This window comes from Pteropus vampyrus, unplaced genomic scaffold (assembly GCF_000151845.1).
Source record: "Pteropus vampyrus isolate Shadow unplaced genomic scaffold, Pvam_2.0 Scaffold55, whole genome shotgun sequence".
In the NCBI taxonomy this organism is placed as follows: domain Eukaryota; kingdom Metazoa; phylum Chordata; class Mammalia; order Chiroptera; family Pteropodidae; genus Pteropus; species Pteropus vampyrus.
The window spans coordinates 8,702,209-8,724,710 of NW_011888836.1; the positions used below are offsets into that span (position 1 = coordinate 8,702,209).

At 34.7% G+C, this 22,502-nt stretch overlaps 1 protein-coding gene across 1 annotated transcript in view; it reads left to right on the forward strand.

The window, feature by feature from the left end:
- NDC80 (NDC80, kinetochore complex component) overlaps positions 1 to 10,757 on the forward strand; it is a 51,406-nt gene extending 40,649 nt beyond the window's left edge. Inside the window, exons 14-17 of the mRNA XM_023530844.1 lie at positions 3,339 to 3,431; positions 4,661 to 4,791; positions 6,697 to 6,799; positions 10,354 to 10,757. Coding sequence (XP_023386612.1) covers positions 3,339 to 3,431; positions 4,661 to 4,791; positions 6,697 to 6,799; positions 10,354 to 10,491 — 465 coding nt within the window. The 3' untranslated portion in view covers positions 10,492 to 10,757. The remainder of the gene's footprint in view (positions 1 to 3,338; positions 3,432 to 4,660; positions 4,792 to 6,696; positions 6,800 to 10,353) is intronic.
- The last annotated feature ends 11,745 nt before the right edge of the window (positions 10,758 to 22,502 follow it).

A 22,502-nucleotide genomic window follows, 5' to 3' on the forward strand; every position in this document is an offset into this window, starting at 1 on the left:
TAAAAGGATATGTAACTGAGTAAATTTCCCTTTGCTTTTAATGGAGAATTGCCTCCTTAAACTTGAGATAATTTAATAATATCCCTTTTTATACTAAGATATGAAGTGGCTACCTTAAAGTAGGTATGTATTATTTATAGTTAGAGGCTAACTAGCTATGATAGGTTAAAAAAAATTTTTTTACCTAATTTTTCATTGTGGGCCGTGGAATTCAGGGGAACTCAAATTTAAATGCCTGTAAAAGTCTGTTTCCAAAAGTCATTTTCAAAACGAAATGGACAAAATAATTGGAGAACGATCAGAATTTAAAAATATGCTATAAAAGCCTAAATAGGGAAGACTTTCAAGAAAAGAGTGAGCTCAACTAAACTTACTGTGTTAATCATCTCACAATATATTATGTATCAAATAATTGTTATACACCCTAAACCAATACAATGTTATATGTTAATTATATCTCAGTAAAACCGGAGACAAAAAGGAGTGATCAATAATGTTATATGCTTCAGAGACTAAAAACAAACTATTTTTTCAATTTGACAATCTGTTTAATCAAGTTAAGATGGCATTAAGGTAAAATAGCAATTTGAAATAGTAAAGTTTAAACAGAAATTAATAAATTAGAATAACAACTAATCAATCTGAAAACAACTTAAAATAATCACCAAAAACATTCAAGGAAAATACAAATGAGAAATAGATATACTATAAAGATGGAGGGAATTTATTTGAATTATGAAGTAATACAGTGTAAACAAAAATCTTTAACAACTTCATTTATAAGGCTAGTATATGTAACCCTCATATTACAACCTGATAAAGACATCACAAAAGTAGAAAATTAAACCAGTCACAGCTCTGAAAATAAATGTAAAGTTTAAATATTAACTGAAATTTATTCAGCAGGTATTTTGAGAACCTGATATGTGTCTGGTGTTATTGTAATAGATGTTGTGAACTCTATGTCAAGTGGGAAGAAGGGCATGAAAACAATTACTTTTACTGTAAAATTTTTCGTAGTGTAAATACAGCATGCTGTGGATTCTCATAATACACCTAAGATAAGCACAAGTTTCTTTTGAAGGAAGTGGTAGCTGAGCTGAGTTGTAAATAACAAGTAGGCGTTGGCCAGTGGATTACACAGGATACACACACACCCATACCCACACACACCCACCACTGAGGGCCCAAAGACCGAAGAGCATAGCAAGTTAATGAATTACCTTGAGTATCAGTAGGATAAGGGAGAAGCCTGAAGTAACAAGAATCGAATTTTGAAGGGGTTTATCAGTTCTTGCTTACTGGTTGAATTTTTATTCTATAGGCAGTAGGGACCATCAAAGATTTTTAAATCAGGAAATAACACCTGTGTGTTTTAGTAAGCCCATAATGTTGCCGTTTTGGAGAAGAGAGACACAATTTAAGAGACCTAATAATATCCTGAGTGATAACTGGTAAGGACTCAAACTAAGGCTATTGTAGTGAGGATGGAGAAAAGAGATTTAAAGATCAAAACAGCATAATATCATGGTCTATTTGGATGTAAAGTTTAAGAAAGAGAAATCAAGAATGTTCAAGTGTCCAGTTTTAGTATAACGGTGTTAAAGAAAAGTTATTCATGATACTTGTTAAAGATGATAAGGCAGACTTTATTCAATGGGGGATATAAGAATGGGTTTTTGTAGTAGGCAACAGAGATTGGACTCAACTCCAAATACAACAAAGAAATGGAATTGATAGCCAAGGAGCAGGGTGGGGTTCAGTGGATAGAAAATTACTGAGAGGAAACAGCAGGGTTAAGGGGAGATTCTAGCGAAACCAACCTAGCAGAGTTCTTACTGAAGGCAAGAACATTACCTGGGGATTTGAGTAAGGGGTGAAAGGGGCGCAGGTGGAGGATGAGGAACCTGATCACATATCAAAGATGAGAGATTCTGGTTGAAATGACTTAGCTGGATTCTTGCTTTGAATATCCAATAGGCAGTTGGAGTTTGGAAATATATAGCTAGATAGATATTTCCTAGTATGCAGGTAATTAAAGCCAGGAGATCTCCCAAGGATGAGAATGAGAGAAAGCTCTCCCAAGTGAGCAAATAAGAATACAGCCAAGATCAGAATCCTGGAAAAACATCCACATCCAAGATAAAATGAACACAGAAAGAAATTTACAAGGGAGAATTTGTAGGACCTCCCAAAACTTAAAGAAAAAAGACTTAGTAATTACTTAAGAAGTAAAATATCTTTAGACTGGAAGCAAAGCTTATAGCTTCAGTAACCCTAGTATTTAAAATAATTGGAAAGGCAGGTGGTATAGAAAAAGTCCTTGGAGTTAGAACATCTAGTTTTGACTTCAGGGAACATGCTAGTTGCATGATCCTAAGTAAATAGCATTCTCTCCAGCCTACTCTTCTCACTTACAAAATAGGAAAGAAATGTCCCTTACAAGGGACTTTTGATGACTAAATGAGAAGTATATGCAAGTTTCTTTAATAAGTGTAGTCATTTTACCATCCTGTCTTTTGTCAAATAACAATAGCATCACTAAATTTTTCCCAAAACATATATACGTATAATTTTTTTAAAATTTCACGTATACGTAGAATCATTCCTTTAAAGAATGATAGCTTATTTATACATTTTACTATTTTCTGTGTCCAGGGGGAAATATTTTCCTCTTGGTCTAGCTGAAAAACATTTTGTGCTCATTACTAATATCAACTGGTATCAGCACTTGTCAACAGGAAATGAGCTTTAGAAACATTTTTTCTTGGTTTTGGTTTCAACATATCTTAAAGCTCAAGCTTTAACAAGATTAAATTTGTTTATTTTTTCTCTTTGTAGGAATGCGTTAACTGTAACCAATTAACAAATGTTAGCCAATAAAATTCATATGAATAGTTCTCTCTAATATCCCAGAAAGTAAACACACAAATGAAACAAACTAGATAACTGAAGTAGATAAAATCTAAAAACTAAAGAGCACAAATTATATTTCTTAATAAAGTAATATAAAAACATTAATAGTATAATATTTATATAATATATGAGAGTTAAAAAAAAATTTCCACAGCTAAGAGTAGAAAAACAGACATATTTTACCGAGAATTACCCTACTATACCCCTCTGCATTTAAACATTACACATTACAAGTTTCCTTGAAATTAACTTCTCTTTGGAGAATAATAAATTTTTAGGACAAATGATACGTGAGTGTCCAAAAGAACTAGAAGAAATAACATGGTTCAATTAGTTCATTGTTAATATAAAAGTTCTATAACTTATTAAAAATTTTTTAATGTAATAGTTATGATTTCTCACCCAAACTTTTATTCCCCAAGTTAAATACAATGATAACAGAAAGCAGGAGAAGTGTAAGAACTCTGAAAGAAGAAATTCAAAAGCTGGATGATCTTTACCAACAAAAAGTTAAGGTAAGAACTTTGCCATAGTTTGTGTAGGTTAGCCAAAGCTATCATGATTGACTAGGCACCTGTTCTGACATCAACCTGAAATCTTTAAGCTATATTCAATAACCTGTGTTTTAGTTTCATCTTCTCTTCCAAAGTTTATTGTAAGGAGTTATGTTATTTGTTCTTTTAAATGACTTTTCCTGGACTTTGGCTATTTTACCATAGAACATGTTAATTGTTCCATCAGTGTTTTGTACCTGCATATGTGATTCAGTATCCTTGTCAGAACAAAACATGTTTTAAAGACCAGTCCAAAGCATAATCTCTTCTACCTTTTTATGGAGATTTAGTGTTAAGTACTCCTAAACCTTAAACCCCAATGAGGCCTTTGCATATGCCTATTAAGAGTCATCGCAAACAATATCCTGATCAAATTCCAGAGATCATTTACATGAAATTTAAAATGTGGGAAATAATAAGATTCATTTCCCACCACCCTTAACCCACCTTCTGGCCAGCGTTTTACTTAGGGAAGTACTCAGATGACTCTGTTCATTACCACTTATGCAATTTATGTGAAAATTTTAACCACACCAATATTTTTTACTTAGTTATACCAACAGAGTATTAGGATTTGAAAACTTTTCTCTTGCCCTATATTATATTGATAGCTTATACATTTTTAAGCAGTGTGAAATTTTCAGAAAATACACCACAATAATATGATCTACATGTAAAATATGAGGCATTTGATAATCATTTTTGTTTTTTCATGTTTTCTGTGGCAATACTTAGTTTTTTCTTTAAAGCACTTAAGTGAAAGACTCTCATATTTCATCTTGAGAAACCTAGAAATTGATGAATTTTGGGCTACTTTGCCTGTACATAATTAATACATATGTGAAATAATGGTAGTATAAAAGTTATCCACATTTTTACTTATATAAAAGGCCTCTTTGATGCTCATTTAAAAAATATTTAAATCAGAGTATCATAAAATTTCCTGTAGTACAGACTTGAAAATACTGCTGAATAAATTTTATACAGGCCTGTTGAAAGGTCACATGTTTACAGTATAAGATTCCCAAAGGAGCATTTTAATATCTCTTAAATATAAAGCAGTAAGCATCCTGAGAATACAAATGATGAGGCAACCTGATTTTTAAAAATGCTTTACATTTTTTAAAATCCACCCGTAGTATATTGAATGTGAATATCAAAAAATTATAACCATGACTTTATCCTGATAGGAAGCTGAGGAAGAGGACAAAAAATGTGCCAGTGAGCTAGAGTCCTTGGAGAAACACAAGCACGTGCTGGAGAGTGCTGTTAATGAGGGCCTCAGCGAAGCTATGAATGAGTTAGATTCTATTCAGCGAGAGTAAGTTCATCTCACCAAGATTTATAATGTTTATTTTCAGTTTAATTGTTTAACATTTCTATAAAACTAGATCTATGTTTATTTGCTTTAATCTATATTGGAGAGCTAGTTGGGGGATGAGAATGTAGTGACTAGAACTTAAGCAGAATAGCTTAAAACTTGAAGATACTTTTCCTAAACAAATACATTCTGCTGTGAGTGTAGCAATTGCCCCCTTCATTTTTAGATCCAATTAATAAATGGATTTTAATCCCTGAAAACAATATAAAATTTTAAATCAATTCAAATAATTTTGGCTATTTGTCAGTAAATTTTCATAAAATTCCACTAAGCTTTAATAAACTCTACTAAGCTCATATTTTTAAGATATATTTCCTAGAAATTAAGTATATCATATAATTATACTATAAATTATACTATAAACTAAACCATGTACTATAAATAATAGTCAGTGTGCTATAACATAACATGTGCCTTCATAATAATCACTACACTATACAAAATCTGCAGTGAAAATCAGAGGACTTATGTGGAAGTGTTGTGATGGGACACAACACTTAAAAACTCTGTCAGTGACACGTAAACAAAAGACAAGAACCTAATGAAAATGTTAGCACAATGGTAAACATGTTTAAGAAATACGTAAATACTATGATAAATAATGGCACCTTCCCTTAAAAAGCCTGAAGTTTAGATGGGGAAATGGGCATTCAAAGGGTTGCAACTTGTGAATTATTGAGAAGAGATAGAAAAAAGGTTATCTGAAATCAGATACAAAGTTGTAACACCAGATGTGGATGCTTGTGGCTTATCACATGTAACAAACTGAAGGAGGTGGTGCCCATTTGAGGTGTGTACTTATGTTTATGTATTTTGTATTTTGTTATTTCTTTGCATCTGGATTCAGATGAGTAGTTTTCTACATTCACCTCATGTTTCTCAAGTAGCATATTGGTATAAGCAAATGCAAAATTTGCATTATGCTCAAATTGCTACCTAGTATATCAATCCAATTGAAATAAATACATGTTTCTAAACATTATAAGCATTATAGTAGAACTGTATACTTATGTTACATTTCTTAGAAGTTCTTCATTGTCAAATTATACATTGTCAAGTTTTCCGTTATAATTTTAAAACTTACAAAGGAAAAATGTTAGACACGATATGTGATAATCAGAACTAAGATCAGTGACATCTCTTACTTATAGAAAATTCTCCCTTTGCGTATTCTCTTGTGCAACCTATATAAAATCAATATACTGAATCGTTAATCTATAGGTTCTGTGTACATTTATATTAAAATTACTTTTTTTTAAAGTCTTAAGTGGCCTTTAAATAACTAAAAAAAATCTTACTTTAGCATTGGAGGTACAACCCTTAAGAAAATCACAATTCTTCATTTTCTCATTTGAAACCTAAGGATAGAAAAGTTGGTTGAAGGTTTTATCAACTTGCAGTTTATTTTGAATTTCAATGCCTAAAACTAAGACTCCTACTCTCCCATTCAAGTATATTTAATGTTTTGCCCCTGAAAACGTTTGTAAAGAGGTATTCCTACTATAAATGCTATCATGCATGCTAGTCATAGGAAAATATTAGATCAAGAATCAAGTTTACAGTCTTATCAAAGACTTAGGTAAGACCATTTCCTCCCAAGCTTTATATGTTAAAGTGTGAGGTTTTGTTGCTGTTTTGTTTTGTTGCTTGCAAAGAATCTTTGAAAATGTTTTTATTTCTGTTTTAATAATTGAGAGCTGGACTTCCGAATTACACATAGAGCAAGCAGCACATATACTAATCACAACCTGGTTTTATTGAATATGAAAAGGAGAAGTGAACTAACTAGAACTGGTATGTTAGGTGTTTTTCCCTAAGCAACTCAAACAAGTTTTTATTCTACAGTTACCAACTGGTTGTGCAGACCACAACTGAAGAAAGACGAAAAGTAGGGAATAACTTGCAGTGTCTTTTAGAGATGGTTGCTACACATGTAGGGTCTGTGGAGGTAAGTATGCGAAGGTCTTTCCTAAATTCCAAGAAAGCTTTTTAAAACTTTGATATATTTCTGTTTCATTTCTATCAAAATTAAATGATAAATTTTATTTCTTTCAAAAATATGATCTAGTATAAATTTGTCAGAAGAATCCTGGCTAGCAGTGTGGTAAGGGGACACCAATGCCTCTTATAAAGTGGTCTATTTTGTTCACAAAAACAACAAACAATATTGATTACGTCAACAACATATATTGTGCCATACCACGTTCTACACACCGAAAACATTTTAGTACTTTTAAAATTTCATTAAGATTAAGATGAAAGGGCATGTGTTATAACAAATATTTTTCCTTTCTGTTAATTTCATATAAATACAGAATAAAGTATTTCTGAAACATGAAGTTTACCTTATCCTCACCTTTTGCATATATTGAAAATTCAGCAATAAAACTATTCCTTCAACCTGCTGTACAGAACCCAAAAGCTAAGATAAATTACTAAACTCCAAAATTCCTGAATAATTTATTAGCTGATAATATATTTCCAGTTGTGAATGGTTAAAGGAAAGAAAACTCATATATCACATTAACAGGCTTCCATGTATTGAAAGCAGAGCATATGATATCCTACTTCCCCTCATCTCTCCTGAAGGACAGTGGACCGCTACTTTCATACTTGCCATTGCTCCTCACTGCTTATTGCTAAAAGCAAAGAGAAGCACACTGCATACTACATACATCAGAAAACCTGGGTCCCACCCACTACTAATTCAGCCACTTGATAGCTCCATAAACTTTCTTTAATGGATCCTTTTTCAGCCACAGACCAGAAAATGATTTGAGTGATAACTTTCTCACTCTCCCAAAGATGATGTGTAATAATTCTGTTCTAGGTGCGTAAAAGAAAAAATTCATTCATAATATGCAATTGTTGGCTTAGATTGAGAAAGTCTGTGTATATGTATCATTTTGCTTCTTTTGGTCTTTACTTTCTTCATCTGTAAAATGAGGTTATACTAAATAATTGTCAATATCCTTTATACCTCTATCTATTATAGATAACTATTAGTCTGACTTTTTCTATGGGGCAAAGTGTTTCTTTGAGCATTTCCCGGTAGAGCTCTGTACAGCTCTAATATGTAGCTCAATATTCTAGACCAGAGGAGAGCAAATTACAGCCTGCAGGACAAAATGTGCCCACAGCCTGATTTTCTGAATAAAGCCACTTCATTCACTTCCATACTGTATGGCTGCTTTCCCACTACAACATCAGGGTTCAGCAGGTGCAACAACAGTCATCTGTCATGCAGAGCCTAAAATACTATTACATGGTCCTTTAGGAAAAAGCTTGCCAACTCCAATTCTAGACTCCTACCTCAATGACGGGCACAAAAATACTTTTTTTTTTTTTTTTTTGGCTGTTCAGATGCTCCAAAAATTATTATAAAGCTATAATAACCAACACATTGTAGTATTGATGCATTCAAACCAATCTTTCTGATTAAGAGTCTAGTTAATAGATGCATGGGCATCTATAGGAAACCAATATATGAGAGAGGTAGTATTGCAGAATAGTGGGGAAAATTAATTGTTCAATTATGGAGTTGGATTCCTACTAGACAGGAATCAGTTCCAGATGAATTAGGAAAATAATGTGAGGATAAATTTTTATCTTTTAGAAGAATTACAAGACTATTTTTACACTTCAGGAGTTGTAAAGGAATTCTTAAATTAGATACAAAAAGTACGAACCACAAAAGATATTATGTAAAAATTCAGTTTTATTAAAACTTAGATCTCTACATCTAAAGACATAGAGATTAGAAAGACAAGCTGCAAAATGGTAGAAGAAACTGTTAAAAACAACTGGTAAAGGATTCAGATATATAATAACCTCTGAAAAGTACAGAAGGTGGGCAAAAGACTTGAATGGGAATTTCACAAAGAGCTAATGTGGCCAATAAACATATGAAAAGATATACCATTTCCCATCCTCAAGAAATTGGCAAAAAATTAAAGCTTGATAATACTAAATGCCAGCAAGTATGTGGAGAAATGAGAGTTCTTATTGATACTGCTGGGGTTATAAATCAATGTGACAATTTTAGAAAACAATTTGGCAATCTCTAATAAAACTATGCAGTTCTACTCTAGATATTTAATTAAATTTTTACACTGTCTGCTAAAGTACTGTACTTGGTTAAATAGTATTCCCCCCAAAATACATGTCTTTCTGAAATCTCATAAAGTAAGCTAATTTGGAAACAGGACTTTGTGGATGTAATTAGTTAAGATGAGGTCATACTAGATTCAGGTAGACCCTAAATCCAGTAACTAGTATCCTTATAAAAAGGCCATGTGAAGATGGAGGCAGAAATAGAGTGACTCGGCTACAAAAAAGGAGTGCCAAGGATAGCTGGGAACTGGTAGCAGCTGGGAAGAGGCCAAGGATTGTCAAGAATTGCTAGAAGCTGGGAAGAAGCAAGGAAGGATTCTTCCCTAGAGACTTCAAAGAGAGCATAGCCCTGGCAACATCTAGATTTCAGACTTCTAGTCTCCAAAACTGAGAGAATAAATTTATGTTGTTTTAAGCCACCTCGTTTGTTGTAATTTGTTATGATATGATATTCGAAATGGTAAAAATCAAATAACTCGCTGTATTAGTTTCCTATTGGTACCATAACAAATTATCACCAATTTAATGTCTTAAAGCAACACAAATTTATTTTCTTACATTTCTGGTGATCCAAAGTCTAAAATGGGGCCTCTGGGCTGCAATCCTTCTAGAGGCCACCTAGAGCACTTAGCTTATGGCCTCTTCCTCCATCTTCAAAGCCAATAGCACAGCATCTTTTATCCTCTCTGATCTCTCTTCTGTCCTTAGATCTTCTTTCTCCAGCTGTCACACATTCCCTCTTACAAGGACCCTTGTAATTATGCTGGACCTACCAGGATAATGCAGAATAATCTTTTCTCAAAATCCTTAACCTAATCATACTTGCAAAGTTTCTTTTACTGGGAAAGATAACATATATTCATAGGTTCTGGGGATTAGGACATGGACATCTTTAGAGAGGCTGCTATTCAGCCTCTACTATGCCTTGGAACAAACAAAAATTCATTAACAGTAAAATATATAAGTAAATGAAATCATTCAATAAAATACTCTGTAGCAGTATATGAATAAACTGTAGCTATATGCATTAACATGAATGAATCTTACCAAGTGAAAAAAATAAGTCATGGAACATTACATTTAAAGTCATTCAATAAATATGAAGGTTAAAACCAGGTACCACTAAACTACTATATTATTTAGAGGTGGAGTGTGTGTGTGTGTGTGTGTGTGTAGTAAAAGTATAAAGAAAAGCACCATTCAAGACAGTGGTTGTCTCTGGGGATTGAAAAGGGGATATGATTAGGAAAGGGCACAAAAGAGGCCTACACAGTGACACAAGAATGTTCCTTTTATTCCTTTTCTTAAAAATGTCTTGTCTGTAAATTTCACAAACACTTTAAAGGTATTAATGTGTTTACATTAACAATTGCTAATTTCTTCCACTAGAAACATCTTGAGGAGCAGATTGCTAAAGTTGATAGAGAGTATGAAGAACACATGTCTGAAGATCTCTTAGAAAATATTAGAGAGATTGGAGATAAGTATAAGAAGAAAGCTGCTCTAATTAAGTCTGCTGATGAATGAAGATAAAATATTATCTAAGCAAGAACTTTATTAACTGTAAATTTTGAAATGTACTTTGTAGGTTAAAAAAATCTCTAACATATCCTATACCCTCCTTACAATGAAGTATCATGACCACATTTTCTCATGTCTGTGAAATATTTTTATAGCTTTTATAAATCTAGTTCATTAACTTAAAGTATGTATAACCTGAAATTATAATTTGTTGGTTTGCTAACCTTAGACGTGAAGGACCAATTATATACCAATAAAATGTTATCAGTAAAGTGTCTTTTCCCTGATTTCTCTGCCTAACATCAGATGGTTAGAAAGGTATTTTGATCTAAACCAAGTCAACAAACTAACTGTGGTCCAAGTCCAGTCATACTCACTCATTGACGTATCAACTATGACTGCTTTCACACTACAATGGTAGAATTTAGTATATGTGACAGAGACTATATGACCCACAAAGACAAAAATGTCTACTATCCGATCCTTTACAGAAAAAGTTTGCCAATCCCTGGTATATACTATACAAAGGTTGGTACTGTTCAACTAAAAAACTTTCTTAATGAATCTGGACCAAGAAGCTAAAGTTCTTTCTGGCTTCTTGCCATCTGTAGTCTGAAATAAGCAAAAGAATATAGAATGTGAGAGCTAGAAATGAATTCATTTCTAGAGAAGTTCTGGTTTGCCTCAGATCACACCTCTTAGCAGTGGAAGCCACACAGGAACTTAATTCAGCCGGTACACTCAGTTGAATACAGTCACAAGAACCATGAAATATGAAATGTGCTGGATATTGTTAGGAAACTCCTCCTTAAAAGCGAATTAACATCTGCCTTCAGTTGAACTTTCTATTCTTCAAACTTTATTCCAAATCTAATGCAACTCATAATGAATAACATGATAAAATGAAATCTAAGCAATATACTATAAAAACCCAAAATGGAATTCTAGCAAAGCTTTATGAAGGGAGGGCATTCAGCCTGAAAAAGTGGAATGAACAAAGGTGGATTATAGGTGGGAGATAAATAACAGAACAAGATTAATAGTTACCAATGTATTCAAGAATCTTGACTGCTGACATCTAATAGAACTTTCTTCAGTGATGGAAATATTCTATCTGCACTATCCAATGTTGTACAGCCATATGTGTCGACTGCATACTCGAATGACATAAGTGACAAAAAAAATTAAGTGGCTTTGCCACTGAAAACATCATGGAAACAGCAGTGGCATCACCTGGAAACTCATTAATATACTCTTGGCCCCACCCCAAATATACTGAATCAGAATCTGTACTTTTTATAGTTTATTGACTTTAATTGTATATATTTAAGTTTTTTGTAAGTTTATATATATGTGTACATATATATGTATATATACATTCATAAAATCATCACAAGCTAGTGAATACATTCATCACCAGTAAATTTTTTCAAGGCTCTGCAATTCTTTATCTTGCCCTTACCTAAAGCCCCACACGCACCTCCAGGCAAGCACTGATTTTTCTGTTACTATAGATTAGTTTGCATTTAAATAGAATCATACAATATGTATACCTTCATGGCTTATATCAAAATATTTTGAGATCCATGATTATTTTGAGATCCACATTGCACTGTATATCAGTAATTTGTTCCTTGTTATTGTTGAGTAGTGTCCTATTATATGAATATATTGAGTTTACCAATTTACCTGTTGATGGACATTTAAGTTGTTTACAGTTTTGGGTATTACAAATAAAGTCATTATGAACATTCATGTACAAGTGTTGTATGGACATGCTTTCTTTTGCATAAACACCCAGGAATTCATATAGAATAGGTGTATATTTAACTTTTATGAAACTTAGAAAATGTTTTCTAAAGTGGTTGTACCACATGTTCCTATCTGCAGTATGTGAGAGTTCCAATTGTTCCACATTTTTACCCACTCTTGGTATGGTCAGTCTTTTTACTTTTAGCCATCCTAAGGGTATGTGGTTATAGCTCATTGTGCTACTAATTTGCATTTCCCTAATGATCAGTGGTGTTAAACATCTTTTCATGTGCTTGTCAGCCATATATCTTCATGGTGAAATATCTCTTCAAATATTTGCCTATATTTTTCTCAGATTGTTTTCTTATTCCTGATTGGCAAGAGTTTTTATATATTCTAGATATAAGTACTTAGATACATATTTTGTAAATATTTTCTCCCATTGACTCGACTTTTCATTTTCTTCATAGTGTCTTTCGAAGTGCGAAAGTTTTAAATTTTGATGAAGCCAAATTTATTGTTTTTTTACTTTCCGCATTTTGTGTAGTATTTAAGGAAACTTTACCAAGCTCAAGAAATCTTTGCCAGCATCACTGTGATTTCCACCTATGTTTTATTCTAGAAGTTTTGTAGTTTTGACTACTGAATCAGAATTCAAATCTGCATTTTGAAAGGTACCCAAGTTGTTCGTATGTCCTTTAAAATTTGAGATGCACTACTTTAAAAGAAGTCACCATTAGTCAAGTATTATCCATAACATAATACTATTTAATAATTTAGGAATGACAGAAAAATTATACTAAGTTCAAAGTGATAACCCAAGCACAACTTGTGACATGTTTAAAAGACAAAAATGATCAGTGTACTTAACAGGGCATTTTTCACTTAACATTTTTTACCTCACTCTACAAGTTTTCTTCTGAATTCCTAAGGACATGCTTTTGTCTTCAGAGCTACCACTATTGAGGTAGATATTATTTTATTTACAAATTCCAAGAATCCTAGAGTTAGAAAAGACTTTAGATATCATACAGTTCAACCTCCCAGTGAGGAATACCTCCCTTTGCATTTTTGTATGTGGTACCTAATCCTTGTCTAAATACTTTGAATGATAGAACATTTAAATTATCATTACTTCAAAGTGTTTGATGGTTGAACAATCTTGCTTGCCAGAATGTTTTATCTTATTTTGGGCTAAAATCTGCTTCCATGTAACTTCTTCGAGTTCCATTTTTGTCGTAGAATAGTTGGGTTATCATAGTTTGCAGTTCTATTTAGGGATATCAATTATCTATTGCTTATCTTATGTTCAATCCTATGTTCGATTAAATCAATCTTTTCTCAGTTGTTTTAATCTTTGTTATTTTGTTTTCAGTGTTACTGCTTTAAGCTTTTTCTATATAGACTTTTTCTTTAATTTTTAATTTTGAAATAATTTGTCTCTGATTTCCTTTATGTCAGAACAATTCCTCATTCTGTCTTTAACTTTCATAGCCTTGGTATTTTTGAATAATTTAGTAATTTTTAGACTGTCCCTTAATTTTGGCTTAATGTATTTTGACTAGATAGAGTATGCATTATTTGCTGGACACCAAAGAAATGATGTTACATTATTTTTTAGCACATTGCAGCAAAAGGTGCATGATATTTATTGGTCCCATTAATGTTAACTTTAATCACTTAGTTTTGGAGGTAGCACCTGGTTTTGGAAGTTACATGGAGGCAGATTTTAGCCTAATATAAGATAAAATTTTCTGGCAAGCAGGGTTGTTCAACCACCAAATACTTGGTGGTTGGAAGTATTTGGAAGTAGTTCTATCATTCAAAGTATTTAGACAAGGGTTAGAAAATATAAATATTCTAAGTTACTATTTTTACCTTTGTGATTAAGAAGTAGGGAGGATACTTTGTAAGTATATTTATCATCAAGCTTTCTTGTACTAATTTTAATCTGTCTCAAATAAATTATTACTATGATGGTTGCATAAAGTGATTTTTATTGATATAATTTACATATACCATTATATTAATTTCAAATGTATATATTAAAAAATAAATCACCACAATAAGTCTAAATAACATCCATCACCACACATAATTACAAACATTTATTTTCTTGTGATGAGAAATCTTAAGATCTACTCAGCAACTTTCAAATATACAATACAAGTATTATTAACTATAACCACCATGCTGTACATTAAATGATATTTTAAATTTCTAGTTATGGTAATTTTATGTGCCAAAAAAATTTTTTAATTTCTAATTCTGTCATTCATTTCCTCTAGATTAATCAGTCGACATTCTACTGTAAGGAAGAACTTTACCTTCTCCACTATTTATGGCAGCATGAACCCATGGGTTCTTTTTAATCAGTGGGTTGTAATCTGTAACTATTATTATTTATTTTGATATTTAAATTGCCCCAGATTTGATGAGTAGAAGCTCCTTCAGGCTGGCTTCTATCCTTTTTTGACATTTATCCATCCTTCTTAGAGCATTGTCTTGCTTTCTGGCAGAACAAGATGTTCTAGGCCCATTCTGTACTTTTCTTGCTCCATTTCTGGAATCATCCAGTTCTTCAAGAATGACTGGTCCCTTTCAGTGGACAATAATATTTAGAAACCAAAATCTGAATACTATGTGGGTTCATTGCTTCTAAAGTGCCAATGCTTTCATGCTCTCTCCATGGACAGAGCTAGAAAATATAAGTATTCGTAAACATACCTACATCTATATTTATAATTCTGTGTGGATATATTTAAAACCATGTGTACATAATGATAACTCCAGTTCCAATCCAACACCATACAGGTGCTTGATCATGGGGACCAGAACATAGGCTCGATAAGCAAGAATTCATTGGTTTAGGAACACATTTTTAGAATAAAAGATATAACACCATGGAAAGGACCCCCAGAGGATGGGATAAACTCACTATTGCATGGCCCTTAGGAAGCTGGATAAAATGATGGCTAACTCTCAGCAAAGTGGAAATGTCTGAGTTACCTAGACAGAGAGTAAGAGGAAGGAATAAAAAGGCTGAGGGAAGAGAGCATACTGGGATACATAATAAAAAGCCAGAAGAGCCCCCAGTGTTCCACAGGAGGACCCTGAGGACACTGCATGCATTAAGGCCAAGAAGACTGCCCTTAGGAGAGGGCAGCAGTATCACTAGAAAGTTCAGTGGTGGCTCCTCCACAGGCCGAGATGACTGTGGTTAGAGACAGGCACAGAGCTGAGCTTGTGAACATCCATGGGGATGATGGAGCTCCAGAGTAACAAAAGCCAGAAGGCTGCTCACAGTGACGGGCAAGGTCAGAAGAATAGTCAAAGGGGTCAATCTGAAGAAGTCGTGGGAGTAGTTAATAGAGATGCTGTCCTTAGAGGCAAAAAAGAAAGACAACTATGTTAACTCTCCCACCCTCTATCATAGTATAGTCCAAAGAAATCGGACATTACACTCATCCAACAAGGATGAGGGATTTTTTTTATCTTTTTTTTTTTGTTTTATAATGGACTATTTGTAGAGCAGTTTTATGTTAACAGAGAAACTGAACAAGGGAGCTTTTAACTCTATAATCAACAAACAGCAAGAATGTTCAATCATGAACCTAACGGTGGTCATCCCTACAAAATCCTTTGCTCAGTTCCCAGGTGACTGATGAAGTATAGAATCTCTAGAAGGAAGGACCTAGCAAGGACCTTGGGCAGTACACACTGTGATGAATCCCCCAGCTCTTCAAAGAGACTTGCAGTCACTTGAGCAATTGTACACTGTGGAAAGGAGACTAACTAGACAATCTTAGGATTATTTGACACAGGATCTGAGTTGACAATGGCCAAAAGCACCACCACGGCCCCTTTATTAGAGTGGGGCCTATGAGGACTAAGTAACTGATAGAATCCTGGTGAAGATCTGGCTAACAGCATATCCATTAGATCTGTGGACCAACCCAAAGATTATTTCCTCAATCTTCAGATACATAGTTGAAACTGATATACTTGGGATTTGACGTATACTCTGCATTGGGTCCCTGATATGCAGAATAAGAGCTATTACAGTGAGGAAAGCCATATGAAAACTGCTGAAACTGCCTGCTTGACCAATATAGTAAATAAAAATGACATACCAGGGAGGATGGCAGAGATTACTGCTACCATTAAAGACCTAAAGCATTCAGAGGTGGTAAGCCTCATGATATCTTCGTTTAACTCACCAGTCTGGCTCTTTTAGAAACAGGATGGATGCTAGAGAATGACTGGCGACTACCACAGACTTAACCCAGTTATAGCCCCTATCCCAACTACTATTCCAGATGCGGTATCATTGCTAGAGCACATTAATAAGGCCTCAAGTATGTGGTATGCAGCCATTGGTTTGGTGACCATATTCTTTACCATGCTAATTAGAAAAGAAGATCAGAGCAATCTGCATTATTGTGAGATAGACAACAGTATTCATTAATAGTCATTTACAGTGTTGTCACAGGCTACATTAACTCCCTTGCCTTCTATCATAATATATCTGGGCCACCTGGATAGCATACTGATCCATTACATCAATGACACCTTGATTGGACAAGATGACTAAGAGCTACCTAGGATGCTGGTGGTATTGGTGATCCCTAAAATGATTCAAGACCTACCACTCCAGTAAAGTTTTTAGGAGTCTTATTGTTTGGAACATGCCAGCATATCACTTCCAAAGCAAAGACAATCTGCTTCATCTGGCATTCCCCATCATATGAAAGAAATACCAAAAGCCTGGTAGATTTCTTTGAGTTATGGAGATAACACATTCCACACCTGGGAGTTTTTTTCCATCTCATATATTAAGTGACCTGAGAGGCTTAAGTGAGGCCAGGAAGAGCAGGTCCAGGCTATGGTGCAATCGGCCCTGCTTCAAGAGACATACAATACTGCAGATCCTATGGTGCTGGAAAAGATATACAAGTGGCAGTTCTCTGTGGTTCAAGGGTAAACTCATGCCATCAATGCAGAGTAGCACATACCCCTTGAGAAACATCTCTACCTGTTATAGGGCCTTGGTAGAGATAAAATACTTGACCATGGGACATTAAGTGACTGCATATGGAGCTTCCCATTGTGACTCACCAAGTCATAAAGTCAGACAGGCCCTATGACAATCCATCATAAGATGGAAATGGTACATGAAGGTCAATTTGGGTAGGACAAGAGGGCACAAAGAAGCTGACCAACCAGGCAGTTAAGGCCCTCATGTCACCCACCACAGTTGCACCAGTGCTCCTGCCCGTTTTCACCTGTAGACATAGAGGGTCCCACATAACCAGCTGAAAAAGGAGGAAAAATCCCAAGGTTTGCTTATAGATGAGGCGGTTTATATGTGGGGTCCTAAAGGAAAATACTCATTAGGTGCATTGCAGCCACATTCAGAGGTAGCCCTGGAAGACTGCCAATGGAAGCTCTTCCTAATGGGCAGAACTGGGAGTGATGCACCTGGTCATCCACCTCATGTAGAAGGAGGCGTGGGCTGAGATGAGAATATATACAGATTCAAACACAGTGACAATGGCTTGGCTGTCTGGCCAAGGCCTAGAAGGCAGGAGACCAAGTTATCTGGGGTGGAGCCATTGAATGAACATATGTGAGTGGGCACCAAGTGTGAAGATCTTTGTATCACATGTTAACACCCACTGGAAAACATCTAGTACAGAAGAAGCATTGACAAAAATCACTTGGCCAGTTGAAGTTAGACAGAACTGATGTGGTGGGCACCTGAGGAGAATAGCCATGCTGTCAGAGATGGAAGTTCTATGTAGGCCCAATAGTAGGGACTTCCACTTTCCAGGATTGATCTAGTTACTGCTACCTGTGAATGTCAATCTTGTCATCAACAGAGATCAACACTGAATCCCTGATACAGCACTATCCTTGGAGGAGACCAGCTGATCATTGGGTGGCAAATTGACTATATGAGGCCCTGTCTATCTTAGAAGGTCCAGTGCTCTACTCTCACAAGGATAGACACCTATTCTGGGTAAGGGTTTGTCTTTCCTGCCCATAGAGCCTCAACCAGCACCACTATCTGGGGCTTATGAAATGCTTAATTCAGAGGCATGGAATTCCAAACAGATAACTACTAATCAGTGAAAGAAATGTTGACTGAACTCATGACCATGGGATCTACTGGTCATATCATGTATTGGACTATCCAGAGGCCTTCTAGAGTGCCTTCTAAGCATGCAACTGAAATACCAACTTAGAGGAAACACTCTGAAGAGATAGAGCCCTTCCTTTAAGACATAACATATTTATTAAATCAGAGATCTCTGTGTGGAGGTGTGTCTCCGATAGGAAGGCTATGTGGGAGTGGGATTCACGGGTTAGAAGCAAGCGTTCCTACACTTATCATCACTCCCTGTGACCCACTGAAGATTTTTATGCTTTCCATCCCCCAGACTCTGCAATGTTAGACGTCCTGTTCCCATAGTGGACACATTCTTGCCAAGGGACACAGATATAGTCTCATTGCACTATCGATTATAACTGCCACCAGGACACTTTGGACACCTTAGCTCAAGAAGCAGCAGGAGAGTAAAGGAGCCATCATCATGTGAGGGACAAATGACCCGGCTCGGCAGGAGAAGCTGGAGATGCTTCTACTAAGTGGTAGCAGAGCCAGGTGATCCACTTGGGCACCACTTGGTATGCCCTTGCCCCATCAACGGATGATTCAGTTTTGGGGTGCAGCAACCCCAAACTGAGAAGGGAATGACTATCATGTGTTCAAGTCCTTTGGATGTGAAAGTTTGAATCACAGCACCAGGTAAGTCCAGATAATAGATGAGGACAAGGAGAACTTCAAATAGACAACCACTACATCAGAGACTGCTGTTCTTCCCACTAACCTTACTCTTTCATTCCCTCAGGAAGAAATGTTCATGAGAACCACAGAGGAATTAATCCCTGAACCTGTGTGAAAAGTAGACATGTGTCACACAAGCGGTAAATGGTAGAAGCTGTAAGGGTGTGCCTTATAGAACTCCTGCTACAGGGAGAGTATTGACTTTGGCTCAAGAACCCCTGACAGCCTTTCCAAAGCTCAGACTATCCATTTAACCTTCTCTCCCTTCTCCTTCATAGCTTTGGGGTCTGACAGCTATCTCAGCCTTCCTTGACTCCCTCTCTATTTCCTTTCATACAGCCTTTTCCCTTAATAAAAATCTTGCACGTTTAATCCCATCATGGCTTCTGCTTCTAGAAGGACTAGGATTAACACAATTTACAAATTACATTATGGAGATTCTTTATCATGTCGAGTCTCCCTGATGAAAAAGCATGGTACGCTTTTTTATTTGTTGAAATCTTCTGTTGTGTTTTTAAATTTTTCTTTATAAAAGTCTTGCATCTTTTTTTTCCTAGCTATTTTTTGTTGTTGTTGTCATTGCTGTTGTAAATGAGTCTTTTATTCCAGTATGCTTTCTCTCTGGTTGTGGTTTCTGTGTAAGAAAGATATTGATTTATACATATTTATATAGCTTGTCACTATTTTATGCGTCGTATATTATTCAGTTTTGTTGTTGTTGAGTCATTTGAGTTTTCTAGTTATATAGTCATAATGCCCACAAATAATAATAGTTTTACTTACAACTTCCCAATTTTCTTCTTTAGTCTAATTATATTGGCCAGCAAATCAAATGTAATATTAAATATTTGTGAGAGTGGTTATCCTTGTCTTGTTTCTAATTTTAAAGGAGAATGTTTAATGTGTTTTCCCACTAATTATACCAGTTTTTGTGCTGAATTGGATATATCATCTAAGAAAGTACCAATTTTTTCTTATTTTATTAAGCTGTTTTCTTAGTAATGGTTGTCAAATTTTTCAAATTTTTTTTAGGCATCTATGAAATTTAATCTATTATTTTTCTCCTAATATTTTCATGTGATTGGTTTCCAAGCACATAAACATCCTTGCATTCCTAGAATACATCCCATTTGGTCATGATGTATTTCTTTTTTTATTTTCTTAGTTTTTTATATGCTACTGTATTCTCTGTGTTAATATTTTATTTAAGATTATATTTTTGCATTTATGTTCATAAGTGAGATTGGTGGTCTGAAGTATATTTTGTCAGGTTTTGGTATCAATATTATATCAATTCAGAGAAAAAAAGCTAGACATTTCCTTCTTTTAAAAATTTCTCTGGAAATAATATTAGTATTAAAATTAGAGTTGCATGCTTTTAAAGTTTAATTGATTTACCACCTACGTGTGCTACTTTCTGTGGACATATCTCTTTAAGAACCTTGCCTATTTCTTCTACAGAAATCAGTTTAAGTATTTGTTTTTACTCTCTTCTATAGTTTTTTTTTTTACTAAATTTATTGGGGTAACATGGTTAATACAATTATATAATTTTCAGGTGTACATTATCATTTGAAATCTATTTGAAATATTCTATTGTGTCTTTACCACCCAAAGTCCAGTTTTCTTCAGCTACCATATATTTGATCCTCTTTACCCCGCCTACTTTCACCCCCCTCCCCACCCTCACCCTCTGATAACCACTAGTCCATGTCCATGAATCTCTCTTTGTTTGTACTGTTCATTTGTTGCTTTTACATTTATATCCCACCTATAAGTGATATCATGTGATTTTCAATGTTTTCAGTCTAGCTTATTTCGCTTAGCATGGTTATCTCGAGGTCCATCCATGTTGTTGCAAATAGCAGTATTTCATCTCTTCTTATGGCTGAGTAATATTCCATTGTATATATGTACCACAGCTTCTTTAGCCAATCATCTATCATAGGACACATCGGTTGCTTCCATGTCCCGGCCACTGTGAATAACGCTGCTATGGACATCAGTGTGTAAATATCTTTTTGGATATGGGTTTTCAAGTCTCTGGGGTAAATACCCAGTAGAGGGATTGCTAGATCATATGGTAGATCAATTCTTAGTTTTTTGAGGAACCTCTGTACTGTTTTCCATAGTGGTTGTACCAATTTGCATTTCTACCAGCAGTGTGTGAGGGTTCTTTTTTCTCCGCATCCTCTCCAACATTTGTTATTATTTATCCTGTGTAAGATGGTATCTTATTGTTTTGATTTGCATTTCCCTAATAACTAGTGATGCCTAGCATCTTTACAAATATTTGTTGGACATTTGTATGTCCTCTGTGGAGAAGTATCTGTTCAGGTCCTCTGCCCATTTTTTGATTGGATCATTTGTCTTTTTTGTTGTAATTGCGTTGTATGAGTTCTTTGTACATTTTGGATATTAGGCCGTTATCGGAGGTGTTACTTGCAAATATAATTTCCCCTTCGGATGGTTGTCTCTTTACCTTGCCGACTATTTCTTTCGCTGAGCAGAAGCTTTTTAGTTGAATGGAATCCCATTCATTTATTTTTACTTTTACTTCCCTTGCTTTTGAGGTCAAATCCCTAAAATCTTCTTTAAGACCAAGGTCCTTCAGTTTAGTTCCTGTTTTCTTCTATTCATTTTATTGTTTCAGGTCTTATATTCAGGTCCTTAATCCATTTTGAGTTAATTTTGGTGTGTGGTGATAGACAACAGTCTAGTTTCATTCTTTTGCAGATACTTTTCAGTTCTCCCAGCACTGTTTATTGAAGAGGCTTTCCTTTCTCCACTGAATGTTTTTGGCTTTTTTATCGAAAATTATTTGCCCATGTAAATGTGGGTTTACTTCTGGACTCTCGATTCTGTTCCACTGATCCGTGTGTCCATATTGCTGCCAATACAACGCCGTTTTGATTACTGTTGCTTTATAGTATAATTTGAAGTCGAGCAGGGTGATGCCTCCAGCCTTGTTCTTTATTCTCTGGATGGCTTTGGCAATTCAGGGTCTTTCGTACTTCCATACAAATCTGACGATTTTTTGATCTATTTCTTTAAAAAATGCTGATGGGATTTTGATAGGGATTGCATTAAATCTGTATAATGCTTTAGGTAATATGGCCATTGGAATTACGTTGATTCTTCCCATCCAGGAACACAGAATATCTTTCCATTTCTTTGTATCTTCTTTGATTTCTTTTAATAGGGTCTTGCAGTTTTCATTATATAGGTCCTTCACATGTTTTGTTAAATTTCTTCCTAGGTATTTTATTCTTTTTGTTGCAGTTGCAAAAGGAATTAATTTTTCCACTTCTTTTTTTGATACTTCATTATTAGAGTATAGGAAAGCTATAGATTTTTGAATGTTGATTTTGTATCCAGAAACTTTACTGTATTTGCCTATTGTTTCTAGTAGTGT